The sequence below is a fragment of the Cottoperca gobio genome, chromosome 11 (assembly GCF_900634415.1).
Source record: "Cottoperca gobio chromosome 11, fCotGob3.1, whole genome shotgun sequence".
Lineage (NCBI taxonomy): Eukaryota > Metazoa > Chordata > Actinopteri > Perciformes > Bovichtidae > Cottoperca > Cottoperca gobio.
Genome location: NC_041365.1, coordinates 10,741,657 through 10,763,620, shown reverse-complemented (window position 1 = coordinate 10,763,620; position 21,964 = coordinate 10,741,657). Strand labels below are relative to the sequence as shown.

General features: G+C 39.5%; 2 protein-coding genes across 7 annotated transcripts; both read left to right on the top strand.

Annotated features, from left to right (window-relative positions):
• Positions 1 to 6,505: 6,505 nt before the first annotated feature.
• setdb1a (SET domain bifurcated histone lysine methyltransferase 1a) lies at positions 6,506 to 14,647 on the top strand. Of its 3 annotated transcripts, none has more exons than XM_029443990.1 (8): positions 6,506 to 6,562; positions 7,719 to 7,829; positions 8,088 to 8,408; positions 8,559 to 8,732; positions 11,814 to 12,015; positions 12,521 to 12,594; positions 13,093 to 13,283; positions 13,377 to 14,647. In XM_029443990.1, the coding sequence occupies exons 2-8, from the start codon at positions 7,724 to 7,726 to the stop codon at positions 13,482 to 13,484; spliced, it is 1,176 nt and encodes a 391-aa protein (XP_029299850.1). In that variant the 5' UTR covers positions 6,506 to 6,562; positions 7,719 to 7,723; the 3' UTR covers positions 13,485 to 14,647. The 3 variants fall into 3 exon arrangements, with proteins under 3 accessions (XP_029299850.1, XP_029299848.1, XP_029299849.1); XM_029443988.1 differs by having other exon boundaries at positions 6,554 to 6,792; XM_029443989.1 differs by lacking the exon at positions 6,506 to 6,562 and adding an exon at positions 6,567 to 6,692.
• Positions 14,648 to 15,087: 440 nt separating this feature from the next.
• LOC115015306 (histone-lysine N-methyltransferase SETDB1-A-like) lies at positions 15,088 to 21,693 on the top strand. Of its 4 annotated transcripts, none has more exons than XM_029442472.1 (10): positions 15,088 to 15,195; positions 16,455 to 16,657; positions 17,180 to 17,283; positions 17,402 to 17,878; positions 18,440 to 18,607; positions 19,578 to 19,779; positions 20,211 to 20,284; positions 20,802 to 20,992; positions 21,098 to 21,215; positions 21,310 to 21,693. In XM_029442472.1, exons 2-10 carry the CDS (start codon positions 16,488 to 16,490, stop codon positions 21,330 to 21,332), a joined length of 1,527 nt encoding a protein of 508 aa, XP_029298332.1. In that variant the 5' UTR covers positions 15,088 to 15,195; positions 16,455 to 16,487; the 3' UTR covers positions 21,333 to 21,693. The 4 variants fall into 4 exon arrangements, with proteins under 4 accessions (XP_029298332.1, XP_029298335.1, XP_029298334.1 ...); XM_029442473.1 differs by having other exon boundaries at positions 15,191 to 15,267; XM_029442475.1 differs by lacking the exons at positions 21,098 to 21,215; positions 21,310 to 21,693 and adding an exon at positions 20,621 to 20,689 and having other exon boundaries at positions 20,802 to 20,941.
• Positions 21,694 to 21,964: the final 271 nt, after the last annotated feature.

Here is a 21,964-nt window from a genome sequence, read left to right as displayed (position 1 = left end):
TAAACCAAAGGATTACTGATGATACATTATAACTATACACACCTCCACAATCAGCTAGTGAGGACTCATAATATGGTGTGATAGATGCAGCAGCATGTCATTGTATGTGTTCGTAAGGTAAAGTACATTAATGCATCTATAATAATGCATAACGTTTCATTGTTGGTGGACTGCATTTAAAACAATCTGTTGCATCATAAGTGATTATTATGCATGAAAATACTTTACTTGCCACAAATGGAAGTTTAAAGTGAGGTAGTAATAATGCATTATAATTCACTTTAAGTGCCCTCATAATGCACTATAGATGTCGTCTTCATAGAAAGCGTCACCAAAATATCTTATTCGTGGGATTTGATCGTCCTACTTCTCCATGACGTTTTTAGGTCAGTACAATTTTGTGATTCAGAGAGTGTGTCGTCCTTTCTGGGGACTGAACGACTCCAATGATACAGCCTATAATTCAGCAGCTGATAAATGTGGTGACACAAACATAAACACACCGTCTTCTTGGAGATATTCAGTCACTGTGGAAGTGGAGCAAACGCAGTCTGGCGTGAGCAGCATCCATCAGTCGTTGGTTCCGCTGGTGTAGAGTGGAGCTGAAGGCACCGTGGAGCGATTACAATATCAGATGGCACAGTGTTGTGGTGACACACTGAGCAGCACCTGGCTGGCACACTTTTGGAAGGCAGAATGATGCCAAAACTCGTCTTGGATGTTTTTATAATCATCTTGGAGTGAAGGAGTTGGTCTTCATCCAGCTTTAAAGTTTGAGAGTGTTTGAAAGCTTATTTTTTTCCATTAATCCTAAAAAAGAAACCAGTACTTCCTCTGCTGCTTTCCCCCTGCAGTATTTTTGGCTGCAGCCTAAAAGGCCTTCTTGGCTAATTGCATATGGAGTGGGATCACTTTACCTCCACACTGTTCTTGTCACTGGCAGCCCCACTGTAACAATCTCCATTTTAAAGCGGCAGGGTCGATTTCCACCATGCTCTCGCATCTGGCGCTGCAATTTAATTGCATCTCCTGTTTCTGCCGCTCCAATGTCTGGGCTTTCCTTGACACCCACCCCCCCCACCCCCTCTGTGTCCAGTCTTACTCCTCTTTAAATCTTTGCCTTTCCTTTCACATTTAATTTCCCCTCATTCCTCTGTTTCCTTTTCAACCTGGTGTAATGAATAAGCTCTGTGTCGCCTAAGGTGCTTGATTTATAATGGTGTGAAGTCTTCTTGGTGATAGCGATGGAGGTCCTTGTGACAGGAGAACAGAAGCTGTGGGGTGTTTGATTCACTTGTGAACTGTGTAGACTGTTATTCAATTCCTGCTTAAGTATTAATAAAGACTTTTACACGCCAAGGGGAGGTTGCAAGGTGCAAGTGCATGTGTGTGCGCAGGAAGCTAATTTGTGGGCTGCTCATTTTTCCTGTGATGACCGTGAGAAGAGGGGGACAGTAAAGTCTTTGGTAACTGATGACTGTCTTATGTAACTCGAGTAATAAGGAAGCTCAGAGGGAGCCGAGACGGAGATACTATGAAAGCTTTTCAAAGGTTTGGATGGGCGGTTGAAAGACTACAGCAACAAACACCCGATGACAATGCAGAATGGTGAGTTTGAAATCATATCTTTAAAATTAATCGATAATATGTTTCTTCAGTTTTTCGCTAATATGGTTGCTGTCAGCTTTTACAGTAATTAAAACTACTTCATGTTTTGTTTTTAAACATGTTTAAACTAAAGTAATAAATGTTTCTTACCATAAAGTTTTCATATTTAATGAAAGAGCTCAATTATCTGTTTTGGTAAAACTTGAAACTTGAAAGGCTTTGTGCTGTATCCCTCTAAAATGTAACAACCAGGCAGAAAAATGATGAACACTGATAAAAAGTTTAGAGCTGAAAAGACTAGTTGACTGATCTAACAGTAAATCACCAACAAAAGTTATTCAGCATTTATTTCGATAATTCATGCAACAAAAAGATCAAACACACTCTGGTTTAAGCTTCCAGTACTACGTACTGTTGTGTGTGATAATAAACCAAATGTCTTTGGACTGTTGGTCGCAGAAAACAAGCAATTTGAAGACAATATATTTGCTTTCCAGGATATCGTAATGGAAATTATTAATAATTTAAGAAATGAATGTAAGAAAAAAATATTTTAGCCCTTGAAAATAGGAAGAAAAAGGAGGGGCTTAAACACTAAGCCAACCAGTTGCTGTAGTAATATGTATTATGCATTAGTGGAAGAAGTATTCAGATCCTTCACTTAAGTAAAAGTCCTGCATTCAAAACCTTACTTAAGTCAAATATCAAAGTATTATCAGCCAAATTTGCTTAAAGTAAGAAAAGTAATAATTTCCATTGTGCAGTAAAATGTTTCCTGTACGTATTTTAATACCATAAGATGTTTTGGGATTGATATTACTGCTGCATTAATTTGTATGTTGCATTTTACTGCTGTTTAAGGTTGTGTCATTTTAACCCCTTTGTACTGTTGGCTAGTTTAATCTACATCCATGCATCATATTCTATAAGCCGTATCTGCATCCAAACGTTGTAAAACCTGAATCTTTGTCTGTCTTTTAAGTCATCACCATCATCTCAAGAGCACATGTGCACATGTCCTACTCTTAGAGGGGTGGTGCTGAATGTGCGAGGACACCTTTAAAGAAGGATCAGCAGTCATCATCGCCCACATGGACCAGGCTTCTCACCGTGCGCCGCCGCAGTTTGAGGTGGACGTGGACCTGGGCTTTGCTCTCTTCTTCCTCTTCATCCTGTGTTTCTTCCTGCTGGTGACGGTGGTGCGCTGTGCCCAGACTGTAGTGGATCCTTACGGCTCCTTCTCCACCTCCACCTACCAGGAGGAGCAGATCACCTGAGAGAGAGGGTGAAATCTGTCACTAACAGGACTCTGCAGGACTCGCTCTCAATGTTGCATGAATATATAAGTCAAAGTGCTCAGTCGAAAAATAACATGTCCTTTTCACGTTTATTTGCTCCTGAGTTAATATTTAGCCAATCTTCGGCGCAATCATATATTTATTTTGTATTATTATATATTTCTTTATATTTTCTTATATAATTCAGCCGCATGGTACCTACATTCATACCAAAAAATAAGTAAAGCAATTTACATGTCTGTGACCAGGGGCCCATAGTTTTATAATCTGTCCATGGAATAGCCTGTTAATGCAGCAGCGAGTACCAACACATGAACCATCCTCCTCAGTAGTACGCCGATCTATGCAGATATCCTGCAAATCTTACAGAACATTACTTTCATTATTTTGTACAATAAAGTATTTGCAAGTCATGTAGCTTCTGAGTTTGTGAGATGCATTTTTGGCAGACTCGGGCTGTCCGAGGGGCAGGGGTAAAAAAGAAAAACAGAGCACCAGCTAGTAAAGTTTTCTAGCATGTTGAGCATATCTGTACATGGCACTGCATTATGTTTTCTCAATTTTAGGCAGTGGCAATCCCAGAAAGTTTAAATAGCAGCGGTCAGATGGGGCCACTGAAAATCTTGGGCTTCACACACTAAAACCAGAAGCCATAACTGAACTTCAGGAATTCTATTATGTTGTTGTAGCATATTGGCTAGTGAAAACTATTTTAATACGACTGTTAAGGAGTTGCATACTGATATTTATTGGATTCTTAGTTTCCTGTTTTTGTTACTAATTATTTGATGTGCATAGATGGACTAATACCGGCACAGTTAATATTTTGAGTTAAACAGCAACAGAGTATTAATTTGATATGTATAGGTTATGCATCTTTTTATATAGATGTGTCAGGCGATGCATTGTTCTTCAAATAGGTTAGTTTTTATTTTCCATAAAATTACAAATATACAGCTTTAATTTGTATCCTACAAGCCTGCTCGAGTTTTAAAAACACCCCTTGGCAGCTCTACTGATTTTATGGCTACCCTCCAGGGCACTTCACGTTTTATCTTTTATCTTCCATAGGGGCATCCAACAGCGCACCTGTGTGTGCTTTTGATTGTCCACTAAGAAGTCAGGAAGTGACACTTTGGTTTCTAATCCCCGAATAGTCTGGTCTTTGGGCATTTTGACCAGGAAAATAATTGTATAAAGATGATTTGTACACCACATAAGCCAAATGTGCCATAGAACAACATATCCAAAATCCGCAAAAATCCCCTTTGCGGAAAATGTTTTATGAGTGTTTGAATATTTTGAACATTTTTGCATGTTTTTGTTTGGAAAAGGTAAAAAAATAAGGATTTTATGGCGACTTTTGACGGTTCATTCACCTTCATTGTAGAAAATGCAAAGTCTAAGTTGCTGGAAATTGTTACTTTACTATGAACTATAATAGTCATTACCGCAATACCTCTGGTATAAGCACAATCCCCCCACCCCTACCCCCTGGCAATAGTAGAGTGTGCTAACAGCATTTAGATAACTTTCTCCTCTGCAGTCTCCACAGACTGTTACACATTTCAGTCCATGTTTACGACAAGAGCAACTGTTATTGCCACATGGGTTTCTGACAGAAAGTTTGCATTTACATCTGAAAAACTTCAGTAAGCTCTCTGGTGCTGCATCCAAGTCTGTCAGGACTGGTGTTAGTATGGTATCGGCAAGTTTCCAACCCCATTGCATCGGATCCAGGTCATTGCTTGTGAGCTTCAACCAAAGCATGACTTACAAATGAACCCGCAAACTGTGAAAATATGCTGCTCTTTCTGTAGGGGGAAGCTTCTGTGGATCAATTGGTGTTTTGCTTGTCGACACCCTCTCCATGTATTTAGCGTACCTTAGACTGTTCAAAGAATCATCTGCTCTGCCTCCATATAAGATAACATATAACCGGATACCAGCTTTGCCAATCTGTTCCACTGTCGCCTCAGGATTGGTCATCAAGAAGGATATCTGCTGCGATTCTTCTGATTGTTTTATCTTCTTCTAAAGACTGGTTTTGCCATGCCCATATGTTGCAGAGGTGGTGTCGCAACTCCTCCATGCATGGATGAACAGGAGATGGGATGTAACTACTCTGCCAGCTTTGTTAACAAGGTCTTGAATTTTCAACACCTTCAAACCATTCTTTGATCTCTTTGCCTCTGAATGGAAGTATATATCAGCCATATTCTGGTTCCAGTGGTACATCAAGAGGACAAGTACATCCGTGTCATCTGCTACTACACTTACTTCCCTTCTTTGTCTTGCAAATTGAAGGGCACATTCCACTATCGTTGTGTCAGCATCTCCAGTACTGTTGTGCACGATCTGACCATCAGCTTCCAAGCATCGACTCAGCAACGAGATGAACTGACTTTTGTTCTTTTCATTCGAGAGAAATGTTTGCTGGTCACCGTGAGCCTTTGTAGATTCACTAAGCACATGTTTTTCCAACTCTTCGCAGGTGCTTGTGATCTTTGATTGACGGACCCTGTTCGTAACCATCAAACACGAGGCAGCAGTCGCCATACCTTGCACGCCCATAGTTGGCATATTGTATCGTTATGTCTTTGTATGTCACCTTCATCTGCCCGTTTCACTCTATGAATAAGGGCCCCGCCATCAAGAACATGCATAGCTTGCACCTTTTCCGCACACGGTTGCACACCATTTCCTAGGGATTTTGCTAGTTGTGCCTTTACAGTTTTACGCATTAAATTGTCCTTGAATAGTGAAGTTGGCATTGTGACAATGGTGAAACTTGGCACTTCATACTCGCGTTAGCTTGCCTCCGGTTCACTCGTTTCAGCATGTAATGCTAGTTCGCGTGTGTTTCTACAGACGTTAAATGCATTTCTTTCTTATTAAAAAAAATAGTTGCACACCAGTTGGACAGAAACAAAGCGTGACAAACGAGGAAAATTAAGATTTGGTTTTGGCGCATCAAACCACCACGCAATCGAGAGGAAGATGCTGGAGATGTGGTTTGTGGACAGACAACAGCTGCTCCCGTTAAAAAAGAAAGGTACGAGCCATACAAGACGAGCAAAGGAAAATTCAAAACAAGACAAGTGGACAGAGGATTCTTCTCAGACTCAATTTGTGAAAGACTGCTTTTTGGCTTCAACAGAAATATTGTTTGCAGAGTTTGACAACATCATCCCAGTATTAAGGTAATCCTGGTTGGCTGCATTGCATATTGTATGTTCTGGGTGGGATGACAGATTAATAAGCAGACATGCTTTTTATGACTGGATGTTGCTTTTCATATTTTGCGGTAAAAGTGACTCTCCTATTGACTTTGTCCTATCAATGTGGCTCTCACGTAAAAAATAGTGAAGACCACTGCCCCACACTAACGTATTGATGCTGAAAAATAAAAACAATTCAAATATATATAAAATAAATTCCCCAAAGGGTGATTTTTGCGGATTTTGGATATGTTGTTCAACTCAGCTTCGTTTGACACCAAAACCAGCTTTATACCATTTATTTCCGGGTAGCACCTAATTGTACTCTTCAAACACCAGACTAGAACCCTGCGCCGCCTCCACACCGAGTGGTGGCGGTAATGCGCCATTTGAAGACCGCTTTATAGCACCACGAAGAAGAAGCCGAACTAAAGGGTAACAATAACATAGGTCTAAAATGGAGGAAGCTGTTGTGGTTATGCTCATTTTGTTTAATACAGTTCGTTAGCAGAAGCAACAATCTTGCATAATTTCCATACAGTCGTGACACAAAACAAAGAAGAAGGTTCGTCTAAAAACTTGTTTCAGCGCGTGGTAGCTTACTGTTAGGAAGCACTGTAGGCTCTCAGTGCTAGCCTGATAGCTAGCTTCATTAACAGACACAGGTAAGCTGCGAGTTTTTGTTAACGTTACAAGAATGAACGCTAACGTTATGCTTTAAGACTTAGTTTATAATATTACTTTTGACCATTTAATAACGTTGGTATAAAGAAGTCAGAACGTAACAAAGCTCCTGTAGTCCTCTCATGTGATAATATCCACTGAACGCCTCTAAAACAGTCACAATTAGTCAACACCTGTCAAAGGAAAGATGTCTAAGTCTGGACATCTCCGATGCATGAGTGTATCCTTCAGAGACAAGAGAAGAGCCCCAGCTGATTTTCTTACTAAACTTTCTTGTTATCACTTTTATAAAGGTGTGGGATGATCTCACCCCCTGTGGCCAGTTATTTTGCTGACACTTTAATATGTGGCCTTGCCTATACATCTCTGCCACGTGAGGCTCATATGTTGCTTTCATGTGCTCATCCATGACTCCCTGAAAACCTGGTTACAGCTGCACTACGTCTACTATCTAACATTAGATGGGTACAATTAATATACTGAATACATTGGTTACTCTTTTATTATATTGTATTATATTATATTACAAGGCAGAATATTCACTGGAAGAAATGTTACTACAACACATCCTCATTATGACGGTAACCTGCTGTACCTGTATGCATTTAACTATATCAGAATCACTTTTATTGGAAGGAAGGACTAATTATTTACATAAGTATGTGGGGGGGAAAAGCTCTATATATACACATTCTTTTTATAAATATGCAGTATGTGTAATAAGCACCAATGACCAACACATAAAATTTAAAAAGTATAAACATGGACTGGATGATTATGTGCATGTGTAGATGTCTTTATACTGTATTTACAGCGCCTCACACCTTACATCTGGCACTCAAACGATATGAGGTATCTACTGGAGTTCAAACCCTTATTTTAAATCTTGTGTGTGTGTGTGTTGCAGTGGTTATGGAGGTGGACGAGATGGAGACGAGAATGCCGGAGCTCCAGGTGTCTGGGGAGACGATATCAGACAAGATAAAGACAGAATCTGATGAAGAGAGAGATGATAATGGTAATCACATATTTGTGTTAATTGAAAAATAAACATGGTAGTTTTTTTAGGTTCAACCTTATTATGGAAAAGGGACAATCTTAGCAATTAGTGGCAATTATTTGTCTTGTCTATGGCAAAGTTATGGCAAAATTCCTCAATTAATTAATCAATTATCTAAATAGTTGCCGTTCATCTACAACTAATGGTTTCATTGACTAATCGTTGTAGCTCTGGAAGACAATAATCTCTCATTTCACCGATGCTTTTTCTTTTCAGAAAATATGTCCAATTCCCCATGTGAGTCTGTTCCCTCCACGAGTGAAACTCCCAGCAAGGAGACACAATCGGAAGACAGTTCTGACTCTCTCAGTGTAATAAAAACAGCAGTAGTGGTCTTGACCCGACTCCCTGACTATAAGATCAGCGCTCTGCGACCGCCAACGCCTCAGCAGTTCTACAGTGAAGACGACTCCATCAGCAGCTCTGACTCTGACATGCAGTGGGAACCAGACGACGATTCTAGTGATTCTGATTTCTCACTCTCAAACAATAAACAGAAAACTGGAAAACTACAATCGAGCAGTAAAAACAACAACGGTAATTCTATGTAGACCACTTTCACTCACAGAGGGGAAAACTAATAATTGCCAACTTTTTTTTTTATTTCCCTAAAAATCCCCATGGCCAGTCATTCATATTTTACAATCTCATAAGTCCTAATAAGCACATTTTGTGTTTTTTCCACAGTGTCAGAACCAGCCCCTGTAATAATATCATCGGCTTTTGCGCATTGCTCCAATGAAACCATGAAGGTCCGTCCTAACTTGCCAGAAGAAGAGGTCACAGTGGGCACGATGGTCCTGGCCAGGAAGAGGTCGATGAGATGGCAACGGGGGAAAATAGTAGAGATGGTAACAAAGGGTAAGAAAATATATTTTTAAGGCAGTATATTGTGCCTTATGTACTGTTGCGTATTAAATCTGCAAAAAGACGGACAAGGAATCCCTTGGGTTAAAAAATCAAGTTATTTATTAAACTCAAAAGTGCAGCAAGACATAAAGTTCTACTCATGAGTACCATTCGGCTTCGCTGCTCCACAAACCACCACAGTAGTTAACTGTCTCGTAGTTTCTCCGAAAAGGCTCTGAATGAGCTTTTACATTTAGCATATAAACTCTAGCATAAGACGAATGTCCCTTCTTCTTATTGGTCGATGTAGGCCATTGTCCAATGGCTTTTGTTGGTGCGGTAGGCGTGTCCACGGCTCTTGGCACAGTTTCATCTTTGGTCTCTTCGGGATGAGCCAGGGAGTTTTCCTTATTTGGTGTCGGCTGTAAGAATGGGTGCAGTTATCTACACATAACCCTCAAGGTCTTTATGACCACCTGTTGTTCAGTGTCTTTTCAGGGTACAGGTTACTACAGTTCAGAACAACAACTTCTATGATAGACTCAATCGGAGTTTCGGGCTTCCGGTGGAATCGCAATGCATGCTGGGGTGGCAAGCCTAGAAAAGTGAGCACCAACTCTACAAGGGCTAGGTGGGTGGTCAGACATTAAAAATAATGTTATATTGCTGAGGTATATCGGCGGCCAAGAAGTCATGCTGTTGTTTTCATTGACCCAGCCATCCTGCAATGTCAAGGGATCAGGTACTGAAATGCCACTCGGCATAACCAAAAGCTTAGTCTTTTCTTTCTCTGTGATTGAAAGTCTTTCGTTAGCTGTTGGTTGCTCCTCAATGCCCATCTCTGATGCAGCAAACACCCTGACAATAAGCTCCAGTTTTGTTCCTTTCTTATGATGAGGTTCAGATGTAGGAAAGTCGAAGCTTTGAAAGTATTTTGCCGCAAGCAGAATTTAAAGGTTTCAGGAACAAAACTCGAGCTTATTGCCAGGGTGTTTGCTGCAACTGGGGCTTGCAGTCGCAATTTTTGCAACCGTGAAGCTCACAATGAGATTCTGCCCATTTATTTAGCTTTCTCCCACTGTTTGAACATCCTTTCACCACACAATGTCGGTGTCCAAATCCCATAACTAGAAGAGCGATGATTACACACTAAAAACTAGCCAAATACAACGTAAACACGCTTGAAGAATAAGCTAAATACAATGTAAACACGTAGAGAAGAAATCCAATATGGCGGCCCTTGTAGAGTTGGTGCTCAGTTTTCTAGGCTTGCCACCCCAGCATGCATTGCGATTCCACCGGAAGCCCGAAACTCCGATTCCGTCTATAGTGGAAATGGCATCTTTCCTCACACACATACCTTATCTGGTCACATTCTAGACGAAGCTAGCTTCATTCACAAAGTGGGTCAAGATTTGAAACTCTGTGTGTGATTAATCTACTCAACATAGCAATGCATACAGTTCATTAATCAAGGTATAAAAGTACAGTGTAAATCTAAGAAAAAGCAAGTAAACTGAGTTTGGTAATAAATGCATGATTTCCACAGTACCTAATGTGCTGGTAACTCAAAAATGAATCACCTGGTAAGAAATGAACAAATATAGAAGTTACAGCAAAGTTGTCTTTGGTGCTATTTAATAAAGAGTTAGAAGTGTTCAACAGAATCAATCGTTTTCAGCTGAAAGGACAGATAACCTGCACCAACATGTGTTACAAGTATCTGACCCTGAGTTTACAGAAACACAAGTCATTTGTACAGTAGAATTGTTCAGGCAGGACCGCAGGTAATACACATTTCTGTCTACCAAATGGGAACAAAGGCACAGAGACATCACACATGTTAATTACGACTGTTAACATCTGTCTGCTAATTGCCTGACTGGTCACAGTGGCGCCTACTGTCTGTCAAATGCCAGCAGACAGGGACTTCAGACATGTGTCTTACAACTGAGAAAACACAGGGTCAGTCACTGTAAGGCCCAACAACAACTTTATAGAGACACAATATAACCAGAAGACTATATGATGAATCAGATTGTTTAAAGTGGGCTTGTATGAGGTGCTTGTCCACAGTCAGTGTATTACCTGCAGTAGATGTTGGTCTGCACGCCACAGGACCAGCACGAAAACAAACTATGTACTGCTGCAGCAAAAAGTATTTAAGCAACCTAAAAAAAAAATCAGTGTATGTTCTATTTAGAATATTTTCACTGCTTTACCTTGCCGTCAGACAGCCCTTTCTGACGGGGAACCAAAGCCTTTATCTATGCTCTCTTCAAAGCCACCAGACTCCATTGGAAAAAGAACAACTTAATTTTAACCTTGCAGAACACAGAAGTGTCTACCGCTGCCTCGATTGGTTCGTTCATTTGTCCGGATCACAACCCGCACCAAATCCTCTGAACACATCATCCCCCATTCTCCTGAAGCTTCACTGGCTCCCTGTTCAATCCCAGATCGACTACAAAAACCTCCTGCTCACCTACAAAGCCCTCCACAAACTCGCCCCCACCTACCTATCTGACCTCCTTCAGGAGTATACCCCCTCCCTGCTCCCTCCGCTCATCCTCAGCTCATCCTCAGCTGGTCTACTAACAATCCCCACATCATGCCTCATCACCAGGGCCTTCAGCTGCACTGCTCCCAGGCTCTGGAATTCCGTCCCTCCACACATCCGACAATCCGAAACTATTACAACATTCAAGTCCCACCTCAAAACTCACTTATTCAAACTGGCCTACTCTCTGTAGTCGCCATCATCCTCCCCCCCTCTTCTCTGTCTGGCTTTCTCCCTGTGTCTCCACCTTATCTCTGGTGTTGTTTGTCTGCTTCTCCCTTCCAATGTCCTGCTGTTCTTATCTCTTGTATTTTGTACGGTGTCCTTGGGTGTCTTGAAAGGCGCCTCCAAATAAAATGTATTATTTGTGTTATTGTGGGACTTTGGTGAATCCGAACTAACCTTTTAAAACACCAAAGTCCAGCAACTCCGGTGTTCTGCAATGTCAAATGATGCTGTAATTCATTTAAAGCACACTGAAGCAAAAAAGGACACAATAGTGATTTCACTCACTTCCAGTTTGTTATTTACAGACGATGGACGGTTGAAGTACAAAGTTTGTTTTGAAGAAAAGGGGAAGAGCCTCGTGTCTGGCCACCATATTGCCTTTGACACCACACCGAAGCTGGAGCAGCTTTATGTCGGTTCTCGTGTGGTGGTCAGGTGTCAAGATAACAAGTTCAGGTTCCGGCCGGGGGTTTTGTCAGAGCTCCCCAGCAGAAAGAATCGCTTAAGGTGCGTGTTTTTATCCTTATCCCTACATTTATGAACCACGAGGGGCATTTTTAGAATTATTGACTTATTGTACGATATGACCTCGACCATTTTTGCTGACTTCCAAATTTCCCATTGAGTAACATGTAACATGCCTTTGTTTACATAATAATGGAACATTTTAGTCGACATGATGCCAGAATAAACAGCAGGGTTTTCCCCACCATTATAAGACATTGTACAGACATTGCATATTTTTGTTACCAGAGCCCTAGAGTCCATTTTATTTATTGTTTTGGTTGTGTGGTTTTATATATTTATATTTTAATAGTTTAATAGTTTTTTCACATTCCAATTCCAATATCTGCATATTCTTAAGAAGAAGTTTGCTGCTCTTTGAAAGGGTGTAGCTGTATGATTGGTATAATAATATTGTTTATTTCTGGGACAATATATAGTTATTGTGACTTCTTACAGAAAATCCTTTAGTAAAGGTTTGATTTAAATTACATTTGTATTTTTCCAGGTTCTTGGTCTTTATGGATGATCACACGCCGGTCTATATTGGTTTACCTTTATTTCACCTGGTGTGCAGACCACGTAAGTTTGGCTGTTCTCACACTTTTTCCCGCACCCAAAGCCTAACGTCCTGTGAGTTACTTTAAATTCTCAAATCATGCAAAAACATACCTTTATTTCTAATTCCCTGTTTTGTTTTAATTAATTATCCATTGTTTGTGTAATACTAGGTGGTGCTTTTAAGGTACCTAGTAGAGCGTTTGAACATTAGTAGTGCTATGGTGCAGCTAAGAGTCGGTACCTGTTTTGTTTGTATTGTGCTCATGTAATTGCTGCGTCCCAAAGCCATATTACATACTAATTCTGAAAAGTATATACTGCATACAAATTGTCATAGTACACTGTTTTAGAGGTTGCAACATTTTGTGCAAATGCATACATTTTAAGCATGGCTGACCCCAGAAAGAATCTAAATCTTTGCACCCATTGAGATGCACAGTTATAACTACCATTGGCAGTACGCCAGACGTTTCAGTAAGAAGAGTGACGGTTTATTTCTTTGTGTGGTTTTTTTGACAGTGGAAGAAGTTACAGACGACATTCCAGACAGCCCTCACAAGTCTTTCATGGCGCAGTATCTGAAAGACTGGCCGTACCCCCATTTAACCCAGTACAAGGCTGGACAGAGCTTTAATGTCCAGTTAAATGGAGCCCATCAGAGGTGTGAGGTGCAGGTGGTCGACTGCAGCGTAATGCAGATCGTTTTTCAGGTCAGCATTCTTTAAAACTGCTGTTCTGTAAACTATTGATATTATATTTGTTTACATTTCTGTGGAATAATGTCGTTTTTGTGTCACTGACAGGATAATCAACACAAGGAGTGGATCCATCGAGGCTCTATGCGACTTGAACACATGGCCAAATTTTTGGAAATGAAAGGAGCGAAAGAGCATGATGATGATTCTGACTAAACACTAGACACAGGAAGAATTATTATGTGGAATATCAGAAATTCAGTAATTTTCCAGTGTATCAATCATCATCACCCTGAAATGATGTACCATTGCATTTCTTTTAGGAAAAATATTTCCAATTATGAGATGCGCGCACATGAATAACTCATGCCCAACGTTTGTTCCTATGTGATTGTCTTTGTTTTCTAGATTCATTTTATTTCTACATGTGCAGATTTAGTTACTTGGTGGATTATTGCGTTGCCAATTTAAATTGTGCCCCCTTAAAACAGGGAGTAATGGTAAATATGTGTTTGTCTAGACCTGCAAATTCATGTTAAAGCAGCTTTTGGCAGCATATTCAAGCAGCCGTAAGTTCAAATAAGCAACTGTACATTATTGTACTGGACACACTATTTGACTTTATTTTACTCTTTTACAGTGTGACAGACCAAGCACAAATTGAGGACTTAAATGATGCAATATAATAATGCAGACTTTCTATATGAAATACTTGAAGGGATATTTGTGGTGAGCAAAGGTGCTACATCATGTTTTGAATTTTGCTAGTGTGGATGTTGATGAGTTTTGTGACGCTGGAACAAGAGAGATGGACATCACTGTAAATATGTTTTGCTTAATCCTTCAGCTGTATGTGTGTTTTCATTTTTATTGTCTTATTTTTATCCAAAGCGACTTACAACAACATTTTTAAGAATCATGAACTGAACTGCTTCAATTGCTACATTTTGAGACAATAAAAGCTTTTTTTCCGTTATTTCTTTATTTTATGCTTCAAGTCTGAAAAGATGAGTTTTCAGTCTGCGATGGAAGATTTGTGGCGTTTCTGCTGTCCTGATGTCAACGAGGAGCTCGTTCCACCATGAGTGGAGCCAAGACAGCAACCGGTCGTGACTTTGTTGAGCTGTATTTGTTTTTAGTCTTTAAATTGTTAAGAAGAATTGTTGCCCATAGCAACCGATGTAAGTCGATGAGTCTTTATTCATATGCACTTTAAAATTAGTTTTGCTCATCTAACCAATGATCTGCATTTTGTCAACATTATGCAATTTGCTCTTATTTGAGTGCTTTGCTTTCTTTTGTTTTTGTTTCTTTCATTTATTGTAATAATTTTTAAAAAGCCTCATGTCCAGAGATAAAAAAACAACAACTTCAACCTTCTTCAACTTTGTCTTTATTCTGCTGTGTGGCCCAACATGTCCAAAACTTCACTCATTGTGTTGCTATTGTGTGTGTGAATCTGTTGCGTCTTTACGAGGAAGACAGAAATATAGCTGAAAGCCAATACTGCTCCAACCAAAACTAGTATTGTCAAATAAATGTAGTAGAGAAGAAGTATAAAGTAGCAGAAAATGGGAATATTCAAGTAAAGTAAAGAGTAGCATACTTACTTCCCACCACTACCACGATTTATTGCAGGGCTGAATTGACTGCATTATTTTAACGAGGTGTACACGGTAAACTGGCAACTTCACACATATTTATTGAATTCATATTAATATTGTATTATTTATTTTAAAACTGTTTTAATGTATGCGTTTTTATTAGCTTACGGTTTTGAATAAAGTGAGAATTGAGGGTAAAGTAGAAAGACTTGTTGGTCGTGTGTGCGGACACGTGGGGGCAGCAGTGAGCGCACAGCTTGGCGCAGCAGCTACGGCGAAGAAGACCCTGCTCTCACATTTACTTGGACATGCTACATACACAGGTGATATTTGTGATTTACGTATTTACAACCTAATGCTTCACAGACGAGGACTAATCGATGAGTTTAACAAATGTATGTAGAATATTTGTTTTACCTTGGGATCCGAGACCTCAGACCATGCATCTTGCCTTTAGTCCTAAATTATACGGTAGCTAGCATTAGACACTTCCCAGCTAATAAAAACAAACCCAAGAGGCATCTCCATGTTTGTGTGTGAAGTAACGTTAAAGTTACGCGTGTTTTGTTGGATGTTTAACACTGCAGCCTGATGTCGGTGCTTACTTTGATACCAGAAGGCTGTTTTCACATCATTTTGTTGAAAAGAGAAAGTTTAAGACGTGTACTTACGAGAATTATTTAAAATCATTTATATTGTTTAATTAACGAGGCAATTTTTCTTTTCTTTTTTTGTGGAAAACCTTGTCAGACACAAGTTGCTTACTATTTTAAGTCATAAAGCAGTTTTCAATATTTTGGGTAATACACTTATTTGCTCTCTGGTGGCCACACTCATGTTTGTTTTTCATATATTTAAGGCTACAGCCAGTTAGCTAAGCTTAGCATAAAGACTGGAAACACAGGAACACACCATCTCTTGACAAAATAAACGAAACCATTGTTTAAGTATGAGCTACATTTACATGGCAGCCTCGGCCTGTAGCATCACTACTGACCTTAACAGCAGTGCAACTGCAACTAAGGATTATTTTCCTTATCTGTTATAAACTGTCTTTTTTTCTAGATAAATAGTTTGGTCTATAAAATGTCCTTCCCTGTTTGTCAAATTCAATTTGCAAAGCTATTCAGTTTACTATGATATCTAACAGAAAATCAGTAAATCTCAGCATTTTCTGACATTTCTGACTTAAACGATAGACGAGTTATCAAAATAATATTCTGTTTTCTCTTTGACAGAGGATGTAGTCTGTGTAGACAAGAACAGCAATATTGTGCTGGCTCCGGATCTCTTATGGTGATATTAGCCTAATGGCTAGACTGTTAAACTTTGGCCATAAACATCAGCTGCTCATGTACAGTAGATGCCAAAACTAAGGCATAATGGCATGAGACCTTGTCAGGAGCTGGTCATGTCCATCCGCTTAGAGCCCTACCTGTCAGCCGTCAACTCTTTCAAATGTTTTAATTCAAATCTTATTTTGAGTTGGCAAAGTGGATTTCTTTTCTGCATCATGAACTACAAAATGTAATATCTCTGGCCACCTCAAAAACTCCCCCGCTGTACGCTTTACCTTTTTTAGCACGTGATTTGAAACCTTGTGCGTGCTGTGATCATGGAGGCAGATGAGATGGAGATGAGCAAAGAGGAGCTCCAAAAGTGGATCAAAGAGAATGTAAAGAAGAACAAGCTGATCTCCTCAGATGTGCAAGAGAAATGCATTCTGCTTCAATCTCAGCTGGAATGGAGGGAGAAGCAGGCTGCCGACCTCCTGAAGCTCTGCAAGTGAGTGTTATTTCTACTATATGCTCTTGTGGACCATAATTAACCTTTTGTTTATGTTTCAGTGGATAACTACTTCTCATATTGTTGGAAAAATATTCTTAAATAAACCCACAAAGTCAGGATCCAAATCAGCGTGCGTGCGTGTCGGGAGCGGAGCTGAATGTGTGCATTGCTGACTGAAAGATAACGTCTTCTGCCTCCATTTATCCGTTCGCTACAATATGTTGGATTCATGTTAATGTGTATTTAAAGACATTTAAATTTGTGGAAAAAAAATAAAAGTCTTCTTGACTGTTGTAGTATACATTTAATTAAAATGTTTTCATTTCATTAAAAAAAACTGCCGATCCTGCTCAGGTTTTAGGCCCTTGCAAAGTCACAAAATGTTTGTATTAAAGCAGAAAATATTTGTTTTACTTGATTCATTTAATTTATTTAAAAGTGCACTGGTCCCCTGTGTACTTGAAGTGTTTCTCTGCTCTTTGTTTGATTCATGTTGTCTTTGTTGTTAATGTCTTTCAGGTCCGTGTCAACTTGTGAAGCGATTGTGAAGAAACAATACTCTTTGCTCGGGTGGGAATACAGAGACACAGATTCTGATGATGACGATAATATAACAAGCTGTGGTAAGATGCAAATCTTTGAGTTAATTAAACATTTTTTACTCTTTGGTTTGTCATTTTAAACCAAGCAAACCGGCTTATTTTAATTAGTTTGTTTGACATGTGCTTTTTCCTTTTGTAGGAAATACATCCCCCAGCTCTTCACATGCTAATGGCCCTACTCCTCTGTCACCAAAGCTACCGGACAGCAACACACTCCACACAAATAATGACAAGAGAGAACCAGTGGTGGTGTTGACCAGACTTTCTGCATGCCAGATCAGATCTTTAAGTTCTTGCAGGCCTCAGAATCGCCACAGTGAAGATGAATCTTCAAACTATTCTGATTCTGATAAGCAGTGGGAACCACAAGGAGACTCGAGTGATTCGGATTCTTCGATCTTAAGTGATAAGACTGGGTTAAACAAGAGGAGAAAAATACATCATAAGGATCAAACTCTTGCTAAGAGTAAAGGAATACCACAAGCTAGCACAAATCAGTATCTGTGCACTAGTGCGAAGAGCAGCGAAGAAATCACATCAACACCCCAAGAGATGGCCAAGACCGATGCTAAGAGCAACGTCATGAAAACATCAACACCGCCAGCAAAAAGTGACGGTAATGGCCACAAAAACATGAAGCACTACCCTACCACTCAAAACACTTTCTTTGTTGCAGGAATTCCTTTTATTTCTGACCCTAATAAATGACATGTAATGATTACTAATAAATGACACTTCATTGCTGTCATATCACCCCCAGTATGGAGGAAAGAAACGAGAAAGAAATGTCATGTTGTCATCGTAGCTTTAAGTTTATGTGGCTGTTATGCATGGTTTATTTCTCTGCTCATGTTTTTGAGAGGGAACTGATGTTTTCCCATCAAACAACAACAGATGCAGTATATTAGAGAGTGGCATATAATAACACCGACAGTGAGCACACACTTTGCTGTTCCATGTTTTGTAACCTAAATTGGGAGCCCAATTGCAATTAACATTGCTCACCATAACAGTTTGTTTTAAAGGTGTCTGGGTTGGTGGATATTCAGACCTCACTTATTAGATGTAACTTTTGTTCTCTATATTTTAAAATAAGTATGTAGGCTACTGCAAATGTATTCACCTCAAGTTCATCCGTTTTGATATTAACAATAATAGGTTTCTTTTCCACTGACAGGAGTGAGCCCTGTGAGTACAGTAAAGACTCCTAGCCAAACTTCTGACAAAGTTACCAAGACGCCTCCAAGCAAGCTGCTAGAAGAGCTCAAGGTGAACATGACTGTCCTGGCCAGAAGCAGGGCCATAAACTGGCAGCCCGGGAAAATTGTAGAAATGGTAACAAAAGGTAAGAAAAACTGTTATTATGTTAGCAAAAACAAAGTCTTGTCAATGTAGTCATTAGTGTTTATGTCAAACATTTTCATCTGTGGAATCAATTAAATATAGTTAATACCATTACTCAAAAGTTTACTTGTACAGCACATTTCAGCGGTTCAAAGTGCTTTACTTAAAACATCCAAAGCATCGAGACAACATGCAAAAGATACGCACCACAGAGGACTTTCAAACACAATTAAAAAAAAAGTCGTTGAAAAGCCAAGAGAAGTAAGACGGGTAAACAATACAAGAATAGACGTTACAGTGCAGTGTAAGAAATGAATAATTATTTGATTTAATAAAAGGCAGAGGCAAAAAGGAAAGTCTTGATTTATAAGAAGTGAGAGTTGCAGAGGACCTGCATTTTTCTGGGAGTTTGTTCCAGATATATGGAGCATAAAAACTGAACTCTGCTTCTCCATGTTTAGTTTTGACTCTTGGGACAGAAAGCAGACATGAACCTGACGACCTGAGCGCTCTGGACGGTTCATAATATAGCAGAAGATCAGAAATGTATTTTAAATCATTCAGCGCTTTATAAACCAGCAGTAGTATTTTGAAATCACTTCTTTGACAGACAGGAAGCCAGTGTAGAGACCTCGAGACTGGAGTGATCTGATCCACTTTCTTGGTGTTAGTGAGGACTCGAGCAGCAGCGTTCTGAGTCGATTTCTTTAGCGAGAAACAAAACACGAACAGTACTCGAGTCTACTGAAGATAAATGCAGAGATTTAGTTGTGGGCCCATAATGTACGGCACTTTTAGCAACAGAATAACAAACCTTTTCACGTGTCGGCCAAGTTTGTACATCACTTATCTTTTGCAGAGGGTTTCAGTAACACAACAAACATGCGGAGTTTGCCACACATTACTAATTACTAATATGACGTTGTTTAAAGAGGCCTTTGTTTATTACAAGTGTTTTTCTGTTGTTGCAGAAGATGGTAGGCTGAAATACAAGATCAATTTCATGAACAAAAAGAAGAGCCTCCTCTCTGGTCACCACATCGCGTTTGACTACATGCCAAAGGTGAACACGCTGTTTGTCGGCGCTCGTGTTGTCATCAAGTATGAAGCTGAGGAGGACCGGTTCTGCCCTGCCTTCCTGGCAGAGCTCCCCAGCAGAAGAAACCGCATGAGGTTTGTATGTAATGGATAACTTTTGAAGATGAAGTCCGATTAAGCTTAAATCCTACAGCTATACTTGTTGTCATATCTCACAGGTGCTTTATTCTATCATTCCAATTGTTCATGACTTTGTCAATCAATTAGTTCCCAATGACGTCAGATCTTTTGTTTTGTTTTGTATTTGAATTATTATTAATGGTTTTTAATGTTGGTTTGATTCCTTCCACACTCTTGCTCTGTCTATTTTCGTTTTACACAATATGCAATACAGCTGCAGCATAGCTTTTATTCAGATGACATTAATAACTAATAATGTTTTGATAATGGTTGTTTCTTGCTGTAGTTTATTTTTGGTAGTCCTTGTATGTTAAGGTTGTCCCACATAAAATGCAGTTGCTTTAGCCCAAGTAAGGTTTGATGAATAACATGTTTCCTTTTTCCAGATTCCTGGTCTTTATTGATGATCACACTCCGGTCTATGTTGGCTTACCTTCACTTCATCTGGTATGCAAACCATGTAAGTTTGGGTGTTTTTATTCACGCACACGGACTGTTTGGATGATTTATTGAAGACACAAGGTCGTCTTATCTGAAAGTTAGACACATTTGGTCCACTTTGAGAGCTGTTTGTCTGCTCTGGTTTAGAAAATTAGTTTGGCTTTGTTCTATTCAAGTGTAAGTAAGCCGTGAGCCGGCATGTACAACATGAGGATCCTGAAACTGAAGCAGATAAAAGGAATTCAGCCATCATTCATTTTATGGTTTATGTCAAAATGTCCTCTGTGAAAATAAAGTGCCCTGTGCAAATACATATAATGAAAGCATAAGCGTCCTGACAAAGGTGCACTTGCAGCGGTTATATCTCAACGGCAGACAGCCTGTGGTAGAATGATGAACTATGGAGCAGCATTATGGTGAAAAGGTAATTGAATCAGAACTCTAAATTCTTGCACCTGTCAAACCGTTACCCACAGTGCCTACTATTATACTGCCTGTAAACAGAAAAACTCACTTTTTTCTTTTTCCTGTGACAGTGGCAGACCCTTTGGACGATATCCCAGATGGCACCCACAAGAGTTTCATGCAGGACTATTTAAAGGCCTGGCCCTACCCACCCCAGACGCAGTACAGGGTTGGAGTGACAATTAATGTCAAATTTCATGGAGTCATGCAGAAGTGTGAGGTGCAGGTGGTCGACTGCAGCTTGATGCAAGTTCTTGTTTTGGTCAGTAACTGTGAACATCATACAACTGGATTCTTGGTGTAATTTCCCTGTTATATTTATTTTACATTGCGTGACTCATAGTTGTTTGTGTGTCATCACTCTTAGAAAGATAAACGTGAGGCGTGGATCTACCGAGGCTCCACATGCTTGGAACATATAATTAACCTGAGGGAGTCACAAAAGAAGGAGCAGAAGCAGAAGAATAAATCAACGACTGTCGCTGGTAAATTAAATTCTTAAACTAATAAAATCATTATTTGAGTAATTCCTAATATATTATGTATCTCTTATGTTTTGTCTTTTTTTGTATACTTCAGAATCATCAAAGTCAGCACGCTGATGGGACCATGAATGTGCTAAGAGAACCTTTTCCAAGATGGCGCACCGTGAATTCAGTGAGAAGTGCTCACCAAGTAACACTGAAAAGCCCCTGCTGCTCCTGTGTTGCAATCGCCTCTGAAGAAAATCCCTCAGATCGGACATGCTCAATATTTGTATATCAGATCCCGTCACTGTGGAGCATCTTTGTGTGTTCCAGACGACCAGCCTTGAAGCCCAACACTTTTGCCGCGTGCCGCAACAGCACCACAGAGTTTACCTTTTTAGAGTTGCTGACATTTCTTTAAACGGTCTTGAAATCATTATTTTATGTATTTGTATTGTAGTTGTTGTATTATTAAATAAAAAGAAATGAATTTCCATCAAGCTTATTTGAACTATTAACAAAGAAGCAGCATCTACTCTAGATATACACGAACATAAAAACTGAAAACTATGGGAGCCCATTTCCACAAGGAAAATTAATAAATACTTGGACAAGATATAAAATGTAATCACTCATAGCAAGTCAAATTATGAAATGATGTGTCAAATTATTTGATAAGTTAAAAAAAAGTAAACCTGTTTTATTGCCAAGTATGTTCCACGTACAAGAAATGTGCTTTGTTGTATTGATGCATAGACAAGAAACGA